Source organism: Oryzias latipes, chromosome 14, assembly GCF_002234675.1.
Source record: "Oryzias latipes chromosome 14, ASM223467v1".
NCBI lineage: Eukaryota > Metazoa > Chordata > Actinopteri > Beloniformes > Adrianichthyidae > Oryzias > Oryzias latipes.
In genome coordinates this window covers 29665008-29684119 of record NC_019872.2, presented here as the reverse complement: position 1 = coordinate 29684119, position 19112 = coordinate 29665008, and the positions used below count along the sequence as shown (strand labels likewise).

General features: G+C 52.8%; 1 protein-coding gene across 5 annotated transcripts in view; it reads right to left on the bottom strand.

Moving 5' to 3' along the window:
- sgcd (sarcoglycan delta) overlaps nt 1–19112 on the bottom strand; it is a 198058-nt gene that overhangs the window by 64129 nt on the left and 114817 nt on the right. Inside the window, exon 1 of one of the 5 annotated variants that reach the window (XM_023962870.1) lies at nt 8015–8177. The exons of the other annotated variants lie outside the window; for them this stretch is intronic. Coding sequence (XP_023818638.1) covers nt 8015–8017 — 3 coding nt within the window. The 5' untranslated portion in view covers nt 8018–8177. Of the gene's footprint in view, nt 1–8014; nt 8178–19112 lie in introns of those variants that run through there. 5 annotated transcript variants of the gene reach the window in all.

Sequence of the window (19112 nt, the reverse complement as noted above, 5' to 3'; positions counted from 1 at the left end):
AATCCTCCAAAACGTCTGAGTTCTCACACAGAGAAGAGCGGTTCCTCCACAGATCGCGCTGAAGTTTCCAGGCTGAGCAGGCAGCTCTGCATGTCTAAGAAGGGAGGTTGTGTTTGTGTGTGTTATTTTTGTGTTGCGCCTCCACTTCATTCATGACAAACACAGGGGAACATGGGCTGTAGCTCAGGCTCAGCGGGGGGCAGAGGAAGGTGGACGGAGCCGATCCTCTCAGAGCTCTGGATCCATCATGGCCGCCTTTCCTCACATGCATCACAACAATGGCATGTGATTATATGTGGGACAAAAGCACTTGTTATTATTTCCTGGAGCGCAGAAGCGCGGCTGACTCTGTTTGACAATCATCTGAGGTATTTACTGCCTTCACCAGAGGAGCTGCTCGGCTGCAGCTGTCCATCTTCTCAGAGGCCCGCCGAGCATTCATTGGTATGCACGCCGCCGCCTCGTTTGGGAGTCTGGCTCTATTTAGAACTACAATTTTTATGGTAAGTGCCGATCGGTCATGCTGTACCCTCTGAGGGACGTGATCTACCTACAAACCTGAGAGCAAGTTTGAGCAGAAGAACCGAGTCACAGAAAAACCAGGAGTTTAAAGTTAAAAAAAGGAGGAAAATGATGAAGTTAGAAAGGAGCAAGAAAACAAGGATGGACTTTTCCCCTAAAGCTCCTTAGAGTTAGAAATCTATACATTTGTTGCCGTTTCTGTTAGTGACATGGCGGCAGACATCAACATTCAGAACTGGAAACCTTCAGCCAGAACCCGAGGTAGCCACACCCACCCCACTCCGGAAAAAAAAGGTTTTAACTGCAGATCCTGACAGTAACAGTTCAGGTGATTCCTGTTTGAAACTTGAATAAAAGGTGTTGCTTAGTTCTCAACACTCTTGGGTAAGGATAACGGTCACGGTCACGGCCATGGTCGAGGCCGTGGTCACGGTTACGGACATGGTTACGGTCATTGTCACGGCCACGGTCACGGTTATGGTCACGGTCACGGCCACGGTCACGTTTACAGACATGGTTACGGTCATGTTCACGGGGTCATGGTCGCGGCCGTGGTCACGGTTATGGACGTGGTTATGGTCACGTCCGCGGCCGTGGTCACGGTTACAGTGACTGTCGCGGCCATGGTCAAGGTCACATGAGGTTATATGTTTTCCGTTTCCTGAAACCCTGAGAGTTTAATTCCGATGATCTGAAGGTAAATCCGTTCCTGTAGATCTCAGGAGGCACTTCCTGTCATCTGTAGATCAGTCTCACCGCACTTTACTCGAGTACTCTGGTGATGAAGAACCAGCACTCTTCCTCAAAACTGGTAGCACCCATATCCCAAATCTTTGTTTGTTCAGAAATAATTTTGTTTACAAATATTTTAATTTTTTTCTGTTTCTGATTCGCTGGAATTGAAACAAAGACTAAACTTTTGTTCAGTATTTTTACTCTTGATCCGCCTGAATTATTCAGGTATTTTTACATATCAGTACTTGTCCTGGAGTACAACTGTCTGCTCCACCCGGCTGGTGTTAGAAAGCTCCGCCTCCTCCATCAGGAGTGTTTCAGCCTCTAAAAGAACATCATTGTCTTCAGTTTCAGGAAACCAGGATTTCAGCAGAGAAATGACAAAAGAGGAGAACTGGTGGAGATCTCCAGCACCTCCTGGACGTTTGTTTGCCAGCTGACTCCTCCAACAGTGACCTGACCCCACAAAGCAGCAGACGGGGGGGGGGGTCATGGTTTTCAGAGGCGGGTGAGAAGTTTCTCACCACAAAAACAATGTTAATGGAACGACAAACCACAACCGCTACACAAAAACCTGCCAACATTTCCAAAACGACACCAGGATAAACCTGTGGATACAAAGAGATTCAGAAACTCCCGTGTAGGTTCAAACTGATTTCCCCTTAAACGGGTTCAGACTGGAAGAGCGTCCTGCTTCATATCTAGTTTCTAGCTCTCTCCTCTGAAATTCCCACAATTCCCTCTGCTCATGGCAGCGACTCATTAAAAATGTGTGTTTGTGGTGATTCGCTTTTGTAAATGATTAAAAAAGCCATTTGTGAGACTAAAAGCTGCTTCTGTCGACACGGCGGGATGAAAGTGTCGTCAGGGAACGTGTGCAGCAGAACACGGCGAGGAACCGCTGCTGTGGTCTCACATCGGGAACGTGTGCAGCAGAACACGCTTGGGAGGCCTGTCAGCTGACAACAGCGGCTGCCGGGCGCCAAACACGGGTTCAGCGGCGGTCTGCAGGTCTCCAGGGCTCCTGTTCTTTGGACTTTCACAGGAACAGAAGAACCCCCAGAAAACGGACACTTCAGAGTCCGTTTATTCAGGGGGGGTCCGTCCTGCCGATTTGACTTAGAGCATAAAGGGCCGTCCAGTAGATCCACTGTTTTCAGCCAGAATTCAGAGGCTGTGTCGTTTCTGCAGGAGTTCTTTCAAAATCCCCCCCCTGAGTTGTGGGCGGGACTGTTGCCGTGGACTAAGCCTGCCCCCATTTCCTGTCAGCCATTTCTTTACAGTCTCTCCAGCTAGCTTACAGCCCCTCAACCCCCCAACCTAACATTAGCGGTGCAACAAAAACAGCAGCAACATCAGATCCATACATGCGTCCGGTTCTGATCCAGATTCCAGCTCAGACCAGGAAAACAAAGACGTTCATGGATCTGTTGGTCTGCAGGTGGATGATCAGAAAGGGGCGGAGCATGGAGACTTTGGCTCCACCCACTGTAGCTCATCTGCTTCTGATTCACAGCGATTTGTGTTCAAAACACCGTTCATATTGGGGGGGTCTTTGAGGTCAGAGCGAAAACATCAAGAGGAACAGAAAAGGGAAAAGTCCAGCAGATCTTTGTGAACTGGATTTGATTCTGATTCAGAGAATTTCTGGATGAGACTGAAAAAGGAGTTAACTGATCCTGTCAGTCTCCCATCACACCTCCTTTTTCCTCCTCTGCCTTCGCTCAAACTCATTTTAATCAGCGTTCCTCGCTCACACCTGTCCATCTGTCTGCAGGGAGGAAGACTGTCAGAATCTAATCTGGAGAAAAATACCAAGAAAGTCTCCTTTTTTCATCACTGCCCCAAGTCCGGATGCAGGTGTGTTCAGGGCCGTCGGTGTCGGATGAAGTCCAGATTAGGTCCACATTAGGTCCACATTAGGTCTAGATTGGGTCTAGATTAAGTCCAGATTAGGTCCAGATTAGGTCCACATTAGGTCTAGATTAGGTCTAGATTAGGTCCATAGTAGGTCCACGTTAGGTCTAGATTAGGTCCAGATTAGGTCCACATTAAGTCCACATTAGGTCCAAATTAGGTCCAAATTAGGTCCAGATTAGGTCCATAGTAGGTCCACATTAGGTCCACATTAGGTCAACATATGGTCTAGATTGGGTCTAGATTAGGTCCAGATTAGGTCCAGATTAGGTCCACATTAGGTCTAGATTAGGTCTAGATTAGGTCCATAGTAGGTCCACATTAGGTCCACATTAGGTCAACATTAGGTCTAGATTGGGTCTAGATTAGGTCCAGATTAGGTCCAGATTAGGTCCACATTAGGTCTAGATTAGGTCTAGATTAGGTCCACATTAGGTCCACATTAGGTCTAGATTAGGTCCAGATTAGGTCCACATTAGGTCTAGATTAGGTCTAGATTAGGTCCATAGTAGGTCCACATTAGGTCTAGATTAGGTCCAGATTAGGTCCACATTAAATCCACATTAGGTCCACATTAGGTCTAGATTAGGTCCAGATTAGGTCCACATTAAGTCCACATTAGGTCCAAATTAGGTCCAAATTAGGTCCAGATTAGGTCCATAGTAGGTCCACATTAGGTCCACATTAGGTCAACATTAGGTCTAGATTGGGTCTAGATTAGGTCCAGATTAGGTCCAGATTAGGTCCACATTAGGTCTAGATTAGGTCCATAGTAGGTCCACATTAGGTCCACATTAGGTCAACATTAGGTCTAGATTGGGTCTAAATTAGGTCCAGATTAGGTCCAGATTAGGTCCAGATTAGGTCCACATTAGGTCTAGATTAGGTCTAGATTAGGTCCATAGTAGGTCCACATTAGGTCTAGATTAGGTCCAGATTAGGTCCACATTAGGTCTAGATTAGGTCTAGATTAGGTCCATAGTAGGTCCACATTAGGTCTAGATTAGGTCCAGATTAGGTCCACATTAAATCCACATTAGGTCCACATTAGGTCTAGATTAGGTCCAGATTAGGTCCATAGTAGGTCCACATTAGGTCTAGATTAGGTCCAGATTAGGTCCACATTAAATCCACATTAGGTCCACATTAGGTCTGGATTAGGTCTGGATTAGGTCTGGATTAGGTCCAGACTGCAACCCGTCACTAACTTTTCTGTAGATACTGTTCTCCTGCAGTGATTCTAGTGAACTCTGGTCTCACAGAAATCTGTTATTTCAGAGACAAGCTGAAGTGGTTCACCTGCTTCCACTGCAGCACAGTTTGGACCCCCCCTGCTCCGTCTTTCAGAGGAAGGTCAAAGAGGTTCTGCACAGGTTCAGGTCTCCAACAGCTGAGAGTTCTCTGTTTTCATTCATGAGGATTTCAGAGAGAGTTTCTGTCTTAATAAAAACAGAATCACGTCAGTTAATCTGAATCCAACATTCAATCTGCATCTTTAGTCCTTCACTGAGTTCTGGTCACAAACACTAAACTAATCCACTGAGAATCCGTTTGTTTTTCTGCAGAATCAGCAGCCGGTGACGGGATGGAAGCTGATGGAACAACCTGCTTCCTGTTTCCAGGTGGAGACGGGAGTTTGACCCCGACGCTCTTCTTCATTCACGTGGAATAATTCATCTGGTTTGAATGGAAACAACACCCCCCACCCCGACCAAAGAGTTCAGCTACAAATACGTCCAGGAATCTTTACCCCCCGCCTAAAATATGACTCCCCCCGTAAGACGAGACAAGGCCTCCACCACCTACATGCCCCCACAAGTATTCAATTCCCCCCTGCATGGGGGGCCGGTTATTTGGAGCTCGGACTGTTCCTGATATAACTGAGTGGAGCGGCAGCTGCTGCACGTCTGCTTGACGGGGGCGGGGCCAAGGAGCAGACAGGAAGCCCCACGCCTGTTTGGGACGCTAAACGGAACCAGGGTTTCTCACTGCTTCAAACTGGAAAAAACTTTATTGTCCAAATCATGAAGTATTTGTTGATAAGATGAACACTAAAAGGGTCAATTTGCTGGACTCCAATACGGTCAACGAGGGCGGAGTCTGGTCTGGTGGCGCCCTGGCAGGTCATCTCCATTGCAGATCATCCAGGGACACATTGGGGTTGTAAAGTGATCACGACTCTGCCTGGATGTAAAGTAGTCCGGTCAAACACCTCTGTTTTCAGAAGATTCTCTGAAGACTCAACACAACCACTACACACAATCTACACAATCTACAGACTATTCTGTCAACATAAACAGACAAAGACCCATCGGCTGTATCAGAGAGCCGGATCGAGTCCATAGAAAATGGTTTATTCCGGCTCGAACCAAATGAAGTCAGTGCAGTCTGACTGAAGACTGAAGCTGGAGCCACAAGACATCAGTGGGCAACATTTCTATGGCAACCACTGTTGCCAATCCGGAGTAAGCTAGTTGGAAGGCCACACCCCTACTTCTGAAAGTGGGCTCAAAACAATCTGTCAATCAAATGTTCAAGGTGGATGTGGCATTTGTCTTTCCAGCAGATCTAGCATAAACGTTATGAAGCTTTAAATCATAACCAAGGAGCTGAAGTTTAATGCAAAAACCAATCAGAAAGGTTTTAGGTCCAGTTGTGTCCCAATGCTGATGTTCACAGAACATCCAGTTCTATTCACCCAGAACACTGGAACGCCATCATACAAAACCCAACTGAGGCCCAACTAAAGAATCTATCACCCAAAGGACTTCACTCAAGAACCCCAGTCCAAATCCACAGAACCCATCCGGGTGTCCCTGAATCTGGGCGGCGTGGGAACCGCGGTGGCGTCAGGGGGCCACCGAACCCCTCCATCATAGCTGGTACTCCAACGACCTCATGCAGTAGGTCTAAACCAAAAAGCTTTGACCAAAAACGCACCGAGAAGAAACTGAAGAGCCACAGTTAGGATGGAGTCAGAGAGGAAACATTTTCACCTGTTTTGGTTCTTTGGGTTGGTCACCAATGCAGGCATCTATGAACTGTCTTCATCCCAAAGATCTCCTGGATATTAGAGAATGAACAGACGCTCATCTGTGTGTTGGTGATGGAGGGATCTCTACCAATAGGAGTCTATTGGTAGAGATCCCTCCATCACAGATGAAGGTCACGTTCTTCAAGCATAAATACTCAGATGTTTCTCCTTCTGAGGCCTCTCAGCTAAACATCTACGCTGATCGTCAAAAACTGAAAGCCCAGTTGAGACATCTGGGCATCAAATGGACTCTGCAGTCATCAGATGTACAGAACCTTAAACATGTAAATGTCTTCCAACGCATCAGGAGGTTAAGGAGGAACCCAGCTTTTCTTTGGTCTCAGAAGTCCATCCAGTTGGTCTCTGGAGGAACGAACGGCTGTGAAATCTCTGAATTCACTAAACTACAGTTGAGAAGCATTTACCGGTAATGCTGTATGACGTTAACATGAGCTGTGGAGTTTAATACTTCTCTAAAATACTATCAGTTAGCTCCTCCTCCACCTGGTGGATCATACCATGTAGACCAGGGGTCGGCAACCCGCGGCTCTGGGTGGTTCTGGAAAATAACCATTATGTTGTGGCGCCTTCAACACTGTTGGGATGTGCCAGCAGGCAGGGGGCGTGTCTGAGGCTGTGAACGCGGACCAGAGTGTATTATGGGATGGAAAGTTCTTCTAAAAAGACAGTACATGTTGAATGAGAAGTGTATAAAAGCCTCATCATGCAGAACCTCATCCGTGTCGTCTGTTGACCAGCTGCTCATCCCTGGAGCGGGTCAGAACCAGCGGAGCGGGTCAGAACCAGGCGAGCTGCTCCCCTGTGCTGACGACTACGGTCGGCTAGCAGTAAACAGGAAATGTTCATAACAATAATTAGAAACACAAAACTATTAGGTTAAAACTAAAATCTAAATGTCGACATTTTCTCATTTCTGTGTGACCATCGACCTGCGTCACCGCCACGCCTCCCGCCGGCGTTTAATCACAACAACGTTCTGACCCGGATGGGACAACGATGGAGAATCTGGAGAAAACTGAAGTTCCTGAAGACTTCCTGGCAGATTTGTCTGCTTTCAACAACTTTTCCAGAATCAATCTCATGTAACGAGGAAACAACAAAGTGTCAAATGTGGCGAGACATCCCAGAATAAACACGCAGCTTCTGCCCCAGAACATCCTAAAGCCCCAGTTCTTTATCAGGTCTGTCTCTGTGTTGTGTTGAAGTGTGAGTGTGTCCTGAGCTTCACTGTCAAGCAGCTTAACTGCAGCGTTTGCAGCATGAAGGTCTGACTTCCTGGAACTAATATTCCCGTTTTGTCTCCTGGCTGTGTCTGTGTCGTCCTTCAGCTTTATTGCTGTTCAAATCCACGTTAACCAAGTTTCCACGCAGCGTCACGCTCTAGTGTTTGATAACTTACTGCTTCTACATCCAGCTGTCCCACAGCACGACCAGAACCATGTGCCACGCCCCCCCAGGAGCCAGACAGCAGACGGTCCAAACGCTGCTTCTTGCTGCTTATTTATAGCAGCGCGTTCCCGAGGGGAAAACGGGATTCAAAGCAAATGGGATTCCGGGAATGGCGACCAGGAGCAGTCCCCCCACTAAAAAAACACAGTAGGAGAGAAGTCTACCCGGCATCGGAGCTCTGTCCTGGGGGGTTCTTGGATAGGAGCTGCAGGACTTTTCCTTCTTTTCTGCAGGAAGTTGAGCTTGGTTTGTTTGAAGCAGCAATCAGAGCTCACCCCCCCCCCCCCCCCAGCCACACTAACAATCACAGTTAATGAGCAGTCACAGCAAACTTACCATGATTTCCTTCTTTCGTCGTCCCCCCACTCTTTGCTGGAGTCCCCCCCGCCGGCTGAGCTGCACTGAAAGTCGAGGCGGATAAAAATGAAGGTGAGCTGCTGCTGAGAAGCACGAGGCCTTCAGTGACCAGCCTAAAGTCAGGCAGACGCCCCCCCCCCCTTCAGACTTGTTGGCCTGTCAGCTTTTCCGATGACACGCAGCCCCCGCCTCCTTAGGTCAAACGCTCGGGCAGGGAGGCGTTTCCTGGCGGCCCTCCTCCCTGCCTGCAGATTCAGAGCACATGTGGGCTTGGGGTTTAAAGCCCAAAGGGGCGGGGCCTGTGTGTGTTATGTTGTCATGGCGATTCCTCGTCTCAGAGCTGCAGCTCTGAAATGTTTTCTCTCTGCTTTGGTTTTGTCCTCAGTGGGACGTTCCTTCTAAATAAACCCAGACTTTAGGTTGTAACTTATTATTCCAAAGTAATCCACTTCTTTACAATGGAACCTTCTATTTGCTCTGCAGTAATTAGATTACTGTTTTAGTTCCTTTAGTCATTGTACCTGCAGAAGTAGATCAATTTGAATCCACAGCCAGCAGCCAATCAGAAGTGAGGATTCCCATGGTATAGATCCTGATAAAGCACCGTTTCCTGTTGATGATGGATATTTTGTCCAATAACAAAGGTTTCTCTGTGACATCATTACTGTCTGGACGGTAATGAGAAACAGCTTTTTAGGACCTAATGACTAACAAAAAGCATGTGATGGTGTTTGGTCCAAGCGGCTTCTACCGGTCCACAGTGGATCTGGACCCAGGTTTAAATGTCAGATCTGGGTTTTCAAAGGAAGGTTGTTCTAAAGTTGACTGGTAAATTAGTCCAGGCAGTTGATGAAGGTGAAGCTGTTTCTACAGAAGCCACACTCATTCATCTCACGACACTTTGGTGTCAGCTAGTCGTTTTCATCGGGTCTCCATCTGGTCCAGGCGGTTCTGGCCGTGTCCGGGTCAGAGCGTGAAAGAGCGATGCTGGCTTCCCTTCCTTTCCTAAAGTGCGTCTCACCTGAATATAAATGTATTTAAACTCCCATTCATCAGCAAAAGCACCTTCTCTCTGCTGGTGCTGTCATTGTCAGTCATTCAGACAAACTCAGTTTTCCAGAGGAAGCTTCTGCACTGACAGGAGCTTCCAGAACGTTCCTCAGCTTCAGTTGCTGTAATCCAGAAACATGAAGACAGAGAACCTGGGACCTGCTCCTCGAACAGAACATGATAGCAGCAGGTTGAAAGACAACAACAGGACAGAGGGCTGCAGGCTCTGAGGAAAAGCAGGATGTGATCAGGAACATGGACGGGTTTGAAGCCTAAGAGGAAATCTGACTCAGTCATTATGACATAACAGCTCAAAGTGACTGACAGCAGCAGAAAACTTTTCTTCTTGATGGTTGGAAAGTCTGTTTGAACAGAATCTCTATTGACACGTACTGAGCTAAATACCAGAAAATAGAGAAATATTAAACCAAAGCTGTTATGTGTGTCCGAGTGATCACAGCTCTGTGTCAACACAGATGACCGGCGACTATTGATGACCTCATCTAGAGGGACAAATGTCCCAATTTGAAGACACCATTTTTTCCATCTGACAACACCTGAAGGGAGAAGCTGGAGGAGCAGGGAGAAGCCAGAGGAGCAAGGAGAAGCCGGAGGAGCAGGGAGAAGCCGGAGGAGCAGGGAGAAGCCGGAGGAGTAGGGAGAAGCCGGAGGAGCAAGGAGAAGCCGGAGGAGCAGGGAGAAGCCGGAGGAGTAGGGAGAAGCCGGAGGAGCAAGGAGAAGCCGGAGGAGCAAGGAGAAGCCGGAGGAGCAGGGAGAAGCCGGAGGAGTAGGGAGAAGCCGGAGGAGCAAGGAGAAGCCGGAGGAGCAAGGAGAAGCCGGAGGAGCAAGGAGAAGACGGAGGAGCAGGGAGAAGCCGGAGGAGTAGGGAGAAGCCGGAGGAGCAAGGAGAAGCCGGAGGAGCAAGGAGAAGCCGGAGGAGCAGGGAGAAGCCGGAGGAGCAGGGAGAAACTGGAAGAGCAGGGAGAAGCCGGAGGAGCAGGGAGAAGCCGGAGGAGCAGGGAGAAACTGGAGGAGTAGGGAGAAGACGGAGGAGCAGGGAGAAGCCGGAGGAGCAAGGAGAAGCCGGAGGAGCAAGGAGAAGCCGGAGGAGCAGGGAGAAACTGGAGGAGTAGGGAGAAGACGGAGGAGGAGGGAGAAGCCGGAGGAGCAAGGAGAAGCCGGAGGAGCAGGGAGAAGCCGGAGGAGTAGGGAGAAGCCGGAGGAGCAAGGAGAAGCCGGAGGAGCAAGGAGAAGCCGGAGGAGCAAGGAGAAGACGGAGGAGCAGGGAGAAGCCGGAGGAGTAGGGAGAAGCCGGAGGAGCAAGGAGAAGCCGGAGGAGCAAGGAGAAGCCGGAGGAGCAGGGAGAAGCCGGAGGAGCAGGGAGAAACTGGAAGAGCAGGGAGAAGCCGGAGGAGCAGGGAGAAGCCGGAGGAGCAGGGAGAAACTGGAGGAGTAGGGAGAAGACGGAGGAGCAGGGAGAAGCCGGAGGAGCAGGGAGAAGCTGGAGGAGCAGGGAGAAGCTGGAAGAGCAGGGAGAAGCCGGAGGAGCAGGGAGAAGCTGGAGGAGTAGGGAGAAGACGGAGGAGCAGGGAGAAGCCGGAGGAGCAGGGAGAAGCCCGAGGAGCAGGGAGAAGCCGGAAGAGCAGGGAGAAACTGGAGGAGTAGGGAGAAGACGGAGGAGGAGGGAGAAGCCGGAGGAGCAAGGAGAAGCCGGAGGAGCAGGGAGAAGCTGGAGGAGTAGGGAGAAGACGGAGGAGCAGGGAGAAGCCGGAGGAGCAGGGAGAAGCCGGAGGAGCAAGGAGAAGCCGGAGGAGCAGGGAGAAACTGGAGGAGTAGGGAGAAGACGGAGGAGGAGGGAGAAGCCGGAGGAGCAAGGAGAAGCCGGGGAGAAGCCGGAGGAGTAGGGAGAAGCCGGAGGAGCAAGGAGAAGCCGGAGGAGCAAGGAGAAGCCGGAGGAGCAAGGAGAAGACGGAGGAGCAGGGAGAAGCCGGAGGAGTAGGGAGAAGCCGGAGGAGCAAGGAGAAGCCGGAGGAGCAAGGAGAAGCCGGAGGAGCAGGGAGAAGCCGGAGGAGCAGGGAGAAACTGGAAGAGCAGGGAGAAGCCGGAGGAGCAGGGAGAAGCCGGAGGAGCAGGGAGAAACTGGAGGAGTAGGGAGAAGACGGAGGAGCAGGGAGAAGCCGGAGGAGCAGGGAGAAGCTGGAGGAGCAGGGAGAAGCTGGAAGAGCAGGGAGAAGCCGGAGGAGCAGGGAGAAGCTGGAGGAGTAGGGAGAAGACGGAGGAGCAGGGAGAAGCCGGAGGAGCAGGGAGAAGCCCGAGGAGCAGGGAGAAGCCGGAAGAGCAGGGAGAAGCTGGAAGAGCAGGGAGAAGCCAGAGGAGCAGGGAGAAGCCGGAGGAGCAAGGAGAAGCCGGAGGAGCAGGGAGAAGCCTGAGGAGCAGGGAGAAACTGGAGGAGTAGGGAGAAGACGGAGGAGCAGGGAGAAGCCGGAGGAGCAGGGAGAAGCCCGAGGAGCAGGGAGAAGCCGGAAGAGCAGGGAGAAGCTGGAAGAGCAGGGAGAAGCCAGAGGAGTAGGGAGAAGCCGGAAGAGCAGGGAGAAGCTGGAGGAGCAGGGAGAAGCCGGAGGAGCAGGGAGAAGCTGGAAGAGCAGGGAAAAGCCGGAGGAGGAGGGAGAAGCCGGAGGAGCAGGGAGAAGCCGGAGGAGCAGGGAGAAGCTGGAGGAGCAGGGAGAAGACGGAGGAGTAGGGAGAAGCCGGAGGAGCAGGGAGAAGCCGGAGGAGCAGGGAGAAGACGGAGGAGTAGGGAGAAGACGGAGGAGTAGGGAGAAGCCGGAGGAGCAGGGAGAAGACGGAGGAGTAGGGAGAAGCCGGAGGAGCAGGGAGAAGCCGGAGGAGCAGGGAGAAGCTGGAGGAGTAGGGAGAAGCTGGAAGAGCAGGGAGAAGCAGGAGGAGCAGGGAGAAGCCGGAGGAGCAGGGAGAAGCCGGAGGAGCAGGGAGAAGCCGGAGGAGCAGGGAGAAGCCGGAGGAGCAGGGAGAAGCCGGAGGAGCAGGGAGAAGCCAAAGGAGTAGGGAGAAGCTGGAAGAGCAGGGAGAAGCAGGAGGAGCAGGGAGAAGCCGGAGGAGCAGGGAGAAGCCGGAGGAGCAGGGAGAAGCCGGAGGAGCAGGGAGAAGCCGGAGGAGCAGGGAGAAGCCGGAGGAGCAGGGAGAAGCCAAAGGAGTAGGGAGAAGCCGGAGGAGCAGGGAGAAGCCAAAGGAGTAGGGAGAAGCCGGAGGAGCAGGGAGAAGCCGGAGGAGCAGGGAGAAGACGGAGGAGCAGGGAGAAGCCAGAGGAGTAGGGAGAAGCCGGAGGAGCAGGGAGAAGCTGGAGGAGCAGGGAGAAGCCGGAGGAGCAGGGAGAAGCCGGAGGAGCAGGGAGAAGCTGGAGGAGCAGGGAGAAGCCTAAGGAGTAGGGAGAAGCCGGAGGAGCAGGGAGAAATCGGAGGAGCAGGGAAAAGCCGGAGGAGCAGGGAGAAGCTGGAAGAGCAGGGAGAAGCCGGAGGAGCAGGGAGAAGCTGGAGGAGCAGGGAGAAGCCGGAGGAGGAGGGAGAAGCTGGAAGAGCAGGGAGAAGCCGGAGGAGCAGGGAGAAGCTGGAGGAGCAGGGAGAAGCCGGAGGAGGAGGGAGAAGCTGGAAGAGCAGGGAGAAGCCGGAGGAGCAGGGAGAAGCTGGAGGAGCAGGGAGAAGCCGGAGGAGGAGGGAGAAGCCGGAGAAGAAGGGAGAAGCCGGAGGAGGAGGGAGAAGCCGGAGAAGAAGGGAGAAGCCGGAGGAGCAGGGAGAAGACGGAGGAGTAGGGAGAAGCTGGAAGAGCAGGGAGAAGCCGGAGGAGCAGGGAGAAACCGGAGGAGCAGGGAGAAGCTGGAGGAGCAGGGAGAAGCCGGAGGAGGAGGGAGAAGCCGGAGAAGAAGGGAGAAGCCGGAGGAGCAGGGAGAAGACGGAGGAGTAGGGAGAAGCTGGAAGAGCAGGGAGAAGCCGGAGGAGCAGGGAGAAACCGGAGGAGCAGGGAGAAGCCGGAGGAGCAGGGAGAAGCTGGAGGAGCAGGGAGAAGACGGAGGAGCAGGGAGAAGCTGGAGGAGCAGGGAGAAGACGGAGGAGCAGGGAGAAGCCGGAGGAGCAGGGAGAAGCCAAAGGAGTAGGGAGAAGCTGGAAGAGCAGGGAGAAGCTGGAGGAGCAGGGAGAAGCCTAAGGACTAGGGAGAAGCCGGAGGAGCAGGGAGAAGCTGGAGGAGCAGGGAGAAGCCAGAGGAGCAGGGAGAAGCTGGAAGAGCAGGGAGAAGCCGGAGAAGCAGGGAGAAGCTGGAAGAGCAGGGAGAAGCCGGAGGAGCAGGGAGAAGCCAGAGGAGCAGGGAGAAGCTGGAAGAGCAGGGAGAAGCTGGAGGAGCAGGGAGAAGCCTAAGGACTAGGGAGAAGCCGGAGGAGCAGGGAGAAGCTGGAGGAGCAGGGAGAAGCCAGAGGAGCAGGGAGAAGCTGGAAGAGCAGGGAGAAGCCGGAGAAGCAGGGAGAAGCTGGAAGAGCAGGGAGAAGCCGGAGGAGCAGGGAGAAGCCAGAGGAGCAGGGAGAAGCTGGAAGAGCAGGGAGAAGCCGGAGGAGCAGGGAGAAACCGGAGGAGCAGGGAGAAGCCGGAGGAGCAGGGAGAAGCTGGAGGAGCAGGGAGAAGCCAGAGGAGCAGGGAGAAACTGGAGGAGTAGGGAGAAGACGGAGGAGCAGGGAGAAGCCGGAGGAGCAGGGAGAAGCCAAAGGAGTAGGGAGAAGCTGGAAGAGCAGGGAGAAGCCGGAGGAGCACGGAGAAGCCGGAGGAGCAGGGAGAAGACGGAGGAGCAGGGAGAAGCCAGAGGAGTAGGGAGAAGCTGGAAGAGCAGGGAGAAGCCGAAGGAGCAGGGAGAAGCCGGAGGAGCAGGGAGAAGCCGGAGGAGCAGGGAGAAGACGGAGGAGCAGGGAGAAGCCAGAGGAGTAGGGAGAAGCTGGAAGAGCAGGGAGAAGCCGGAGGAGCAGGGAGAAGCTGGAGGAGCAGGGAGAAGCCTAAGGAGTAGGGAGAAGCCGGAGGAGCAGGGAGAAATCGGAGGAGCAGGGAAAAGCCGGAGAAGCAGGGAGAAGCTGGAGGAGCAGGGAGAAGCCGGAGGAGCAGGGAGAAGCTGGAAGAGCAGGGAGAAGCCGGAGAAGCAGGGAGAAGCTGGAGGAGCAGGGAGAAGCCGGAGGAGGAGGGAGAAGCCGGAGAAGAAGGGAGAAGCCGGAGGAGCAGGGAGAAGACGGAGGAGTAGGGAGAAGACGGAGGAGTAGGGAGAAGCCGGAGGAGCAGGGAGAAGCTGGAGGAGCAGGGAGAAGCCAGAGGAGTAGGGAGAAGCCGGAAGAGCAGGGAGAAGCCGGAGAAGCAGGGAGAAGCCGGAGGAGCAGGGAGAAGCCGGAGGAGGAGGGAGAAGCCGGAGGAGCAGGGAGAAGCTGGAAGAGCAGGGAGAAGCTGGAGGAGCAGGGAGAAGCCAGAGGAGCAGGGAGAAGCTGGAAGAGCAGGGAGAAGCCGGAGAAGCAGGGAGAAGCTGGAAGAGCAGGGAGAAGCCGGAGGAGCAGGGAGAAGCCAGAGGAGCAGGGAGAAGCTGGAGGAGCAGGGAGAACCTGGAGGAGCAGGGAGAAGCCAGAGGAGCAGGGAGAAGCCGGAGGAGCAGGGAGAAACCGGAGGAGCAGGGAGAAGCCGGAGGAGCAGGGAGAAGCCAGAGGAGTAGGGTGAAGCCGGAGGAGCAGGGAGAAGCCGGAGGAGCAGGGAGAAGCCAGAGGAGCAGGGAGAAGCTGGAAGAGCAGGGAGAAGCCGGAGGAGCAGGGAGAAGCCAGAGGAGCAGGGAGAAGCTGGAGGAGCAGGGAGAACCTGGAGGAGCAGGGAGAAGCCGGAGAAGCAGGGAGAAGCTGGAAGAGCAGGGAGAAGCCGGAGGAGCAGGGAGAAGCCAGAGGAGCAGGGAGAAGCTGGAGGAGCAGGGAGAACCTGGAGGAGCAGGGAGAAGCCAGAGGAGCAGGGAGAAGCCGGAGGAGCAGGGAGAAACCGGAGGAGCAGGGAGAAGCCGGAGGAGCAGGGAGAAGCCAGAGGAGTAGGGTGAAGCCGGAGGAGCAGGGAGAAGCCGGAGGAGCAGGGAGAAGCTGGAAGAGCAGGGAGAAGCCGGAGGAGCAGGGAGAAGCCAGAGGAGCAGGGAGAAGCCGGAGGAGCAGGGAGAAACCGGAGGAGCAGGGAGAAGCCGGAGGAGCAGGGAGAAGCCAGAGGAGTAGGGTGAAGCCGGAGGAGCAGGGAGAAGCCGGAGGAGCAGGGAGAAGCTGGAAGAGCAGGGAGAAGCTGGAGGAGCAGGGAGAACCTGGAGGAGCAGGGAGAAGCCGGAGGAGCAGGGAGAAGCCAGAGGAGTAGGGTGAAGCCGGAGGAGCAGGGAGAAGCCGGAGGAGCAGGGAGAAGCTGGAAGAGCAGGGAGAAGCTGGAGGAGCAGGGAGAACCTGGAGGAGCAGGGAGAAGCCGGAGGAGCAGGGAGAAGCCAGAGAAGCAGGGAGAAGCTGGAAGAGCAGGGAGAAGCCGGAGGAGCAGGGAGAAGCCGGAGGAGCAGGGAGAAGCCAGAGAAGCAGGGAGAAACTGGAGGAGTAGGGAGAAGACGGAGGAGTAGGGAGAAGCCGGAGGAGCAGGGAGAAGCCGGAGGAGCAGGGAGAAGCCGGAGGAGCAGGGAGAAGCTGGAGGAGTAGGGAGAAGCTGGAGGAGCAGGGAGAAGCCGGAGGAGCAGGGAGAAGTTGGAGGAGTAGGGAGAAGCCGGAGGAGCAGGGAGAAGCCGGAGGAGCAGGGAGAAGCTGGAGGAGTAGGGAGAAGCTGGAGGAGCAGGGAGAAGCCGGAGGAGACCTCACAGACTTCACTTGTCACAGGTCATTTTTAGAAGGTGACTCCTGCAATAAAGGAGGGAACACCACCCTGATGGCTGTGAGGAGCAGAGGGGAGGAGGCTCTGAAACAACCGTGTGGACCAATGTCTGCAGAGGACCTCATGTCCAGTTTAAATATCTGATGCCTTTTGTGTGCATTTCCCGCATGACTGACAAACACTGAGGTCACCTGCTGCTTTTAGGACATTGGAGGGCCTCCTAGTCGCTGTTTTGGAGCAGAAAGCTGCATAGCATCAGTGAATGAGAGCGTCCTCGTGCACGTGCCCCCACACTCTGCATAAGAGCTGGAGCCATTTAAGGAATGCAAATTCCTCCTCTCCACTTTAATGTTTGCGGGCTGACAGCGAGGGAGGAGAAAGCCTGGCAAAGCTCCACTGACAAAGCTCCACTTTCTTCGCTCTGGTCTCCTCTTCCTCCCTTCACGGCCACACTGATCCCATTCTCTCTGCTGCTTGTTGGCCCGTTTTTGTAGGTTACTTTGTGCTTTGATGTTACATCCAACTCTTCCACGAACAGTCCCTTTGATAAAAGAGGAAGGTGCTTCTTCATAAAAGGAGGGTAAAAATCTGTTAAAACGCAGTAGAAGCAGCTTTACATCCAAACCCCCCCCAGCCCATCCTCCAATCCACAGTTATTACAGCCTGCTCCACGTCTCTGTGATGAACTCAGAGGAGGAGACGAAGAACAACGGGAAGCATTATCTAACAGGCGGTCCTGAATGTTAAACGGGCAGCTGGGATGGAGGCCACGGATTCAGGGGGGGGGTTCTCTTCGTCCCTGAGCGGCGCCTGCTGCTTCACTTCCTGCTGTGTTAACCAATAAAAAAGGGAGGAACCTTCAACAAACTCCAGGTGAGGAGGAAGGAGGACAGACCTGCAGAACGGTCTTCCCTCCACTGTGATCTGGAGTTTGACCAAAGCGTTCATAGTTAGTCTGAGCGCTGCAGGTACGACCCAAAGGCAACAGAATCAGGCCCATAACGTCCCTTCCTGGTTCAGACCCCAACATCACAGGTTTGAAAAGCTGAAAAACTTTCTGCTAAACTAACGTTCTGATCCTCTTCCACAGCTCACCTGAACTGCGGTGCAGAAAAAGTAAGTGAACCCCGCTCCGCCAGTTTAGGATGAACGAAAGACAGTGAACCATGTAAACCACAGCCTCCAGCATGAAACTAAAGAAGCAAGTGTTACATCCAGCACTACAGTTCCCAGCATGCCCTCTGCTCTTCCCTTCCTAAGAAAAGCCACAGAAACAACTATTTACAGGAAATAGGAATTTGCTGTTTCAGAGAGAACAAGGCCAACATGACCATCCTGAGCTTCAAACTCACAGGCTCCTCCCCCTTACCTATCATCACAGGTAAAGAATCACAGCCACAGTTTACCCGACTGGGCGGCGTCCTCTCTGACGTGGTGCTGAGTGGTGTGGCAGCCCCACAGGGCACTGTGCTCTCTCCATTCCTGTTCACCCTGTAATCCTCAGATTTCCAGCACAGAGTCATGTCACCTACAGAAACTCTGATAATTCTGTGGTTGTGGGGAGTATTAGCGGAGGAGGGGAGGAAGAGTACAGGAGGCTGGTGGACGGATTTGTGGGTTGGGCTGCAGAGAATCACCTGCAGCTCAACGTGGACAAGACCAGGGAGATGGTGATTGACAGGAGGAAGGAGACGGTCCTGCAGCCTCTCTGCATCCTGGGCATGTGGAGGTGGACAAACACCTGGGAGTGACTCTCCACAGCAGACTGAGCTGGAGGAAGCTGAGGTCCTTCAATGTGTGCAGCAAGATGCTGGAGATCTTCTAGCAGTCTGTGGGGGCCAGCACCTTGTTCTCCTCCGTGGTCTGGGGGGGGCAGCATTGCAGTCAGTGACACCAACAGACTGAAGAAGCTGATCAGGAAGGCGGGTTCTGTCATTGGCTGCAAACGTTTGAAGCAGTGATGGAGAGGAGGTCACTGCAGAAGATCTTATCCATCATGGAAAACCCAGACCATCCTCTCCAGCCGGTTCTGGACAAACAGCAGAGCTGCTTCTCTAGGAGACTCAGACAGCTCCGCTCCAGAACTGACCGGAACCGGAAATCCTTCATACCCAACACAACAACACTGCAAAATAACTCACAGTGTAGCAGATGACTTTTGCAAATTGTTACCTGTTTGTAAATAGTCTATCAATTATACCGCCTTATTTGTTCACATTCATGTTACATTTTTGTTTATTATATTTTCTCTACTATTTTTTTTATTGCTATGGTAACGGACAAATTTCCCACATGTGGGATCAATCAAGTATTTCTGATTCTAAAGGACGCTCATATTTAATTAAACAAATATCGTCTTGACAGCTTTTTAAAAGTATCGCGATCCATCCAACCGTTATTCCCCCGGGGGTTTGATTCGGGGTTATCTGCCGGTGGCGTTCAGGTTTCAAAAATATCTTGTTTATCTTAGTCTTTCTGCAGCGCTGACATGCTGTTGTGGCGTGGTAATTACAGACTCATTATCAGCTCTGTGGTTTGGACAGAGAACGCTGCGCCCGGCGCCGCCCTCCGTCCTATCAGCTGCATCTTTAGCCCACAGCACAAAAGACGCTTCAACTGTTCAGCGGTGACACAATGGCAACTCTTTCACGACGACCAGAGCAGCACTCCCACCATGCTGTCGGCGAGCCGTTTGTCCACAGCCTCAGAGGTGGTCTGTGCCTGTGAGATGGTCTACACTGCATTTGAATGGAGAAACATGAAACCGGAAGTCATCACCAAACAAATTCACCTAGTTTCAGCTCAACTTTCCCGTTTGCTCAGCTTCCACAGGTTTCTATTTGACCGGTTCTGCTCAGATGGAGGTCTGTGAGTGGCTGAGACCAAATCTGGGTCCAACGTAAGCTCTGAAAAGCTGCTAAAGCAGAACATACCGGAGAATGGAAATAATCCAAGTACTATTGCTAGATTAACTCGCAGTCAGAGCTCAGTAGAACCACATGTTCCTGTTTCTCTCAGCTCTGATGATTTTTCTTACATTTTTCGATAGTAAAATCTCAAATATTAGACATAAGTTAAATCAAGTTATTCCTACTATCAGCCCAGAACAGGCTGAAGCGGTAGAAATG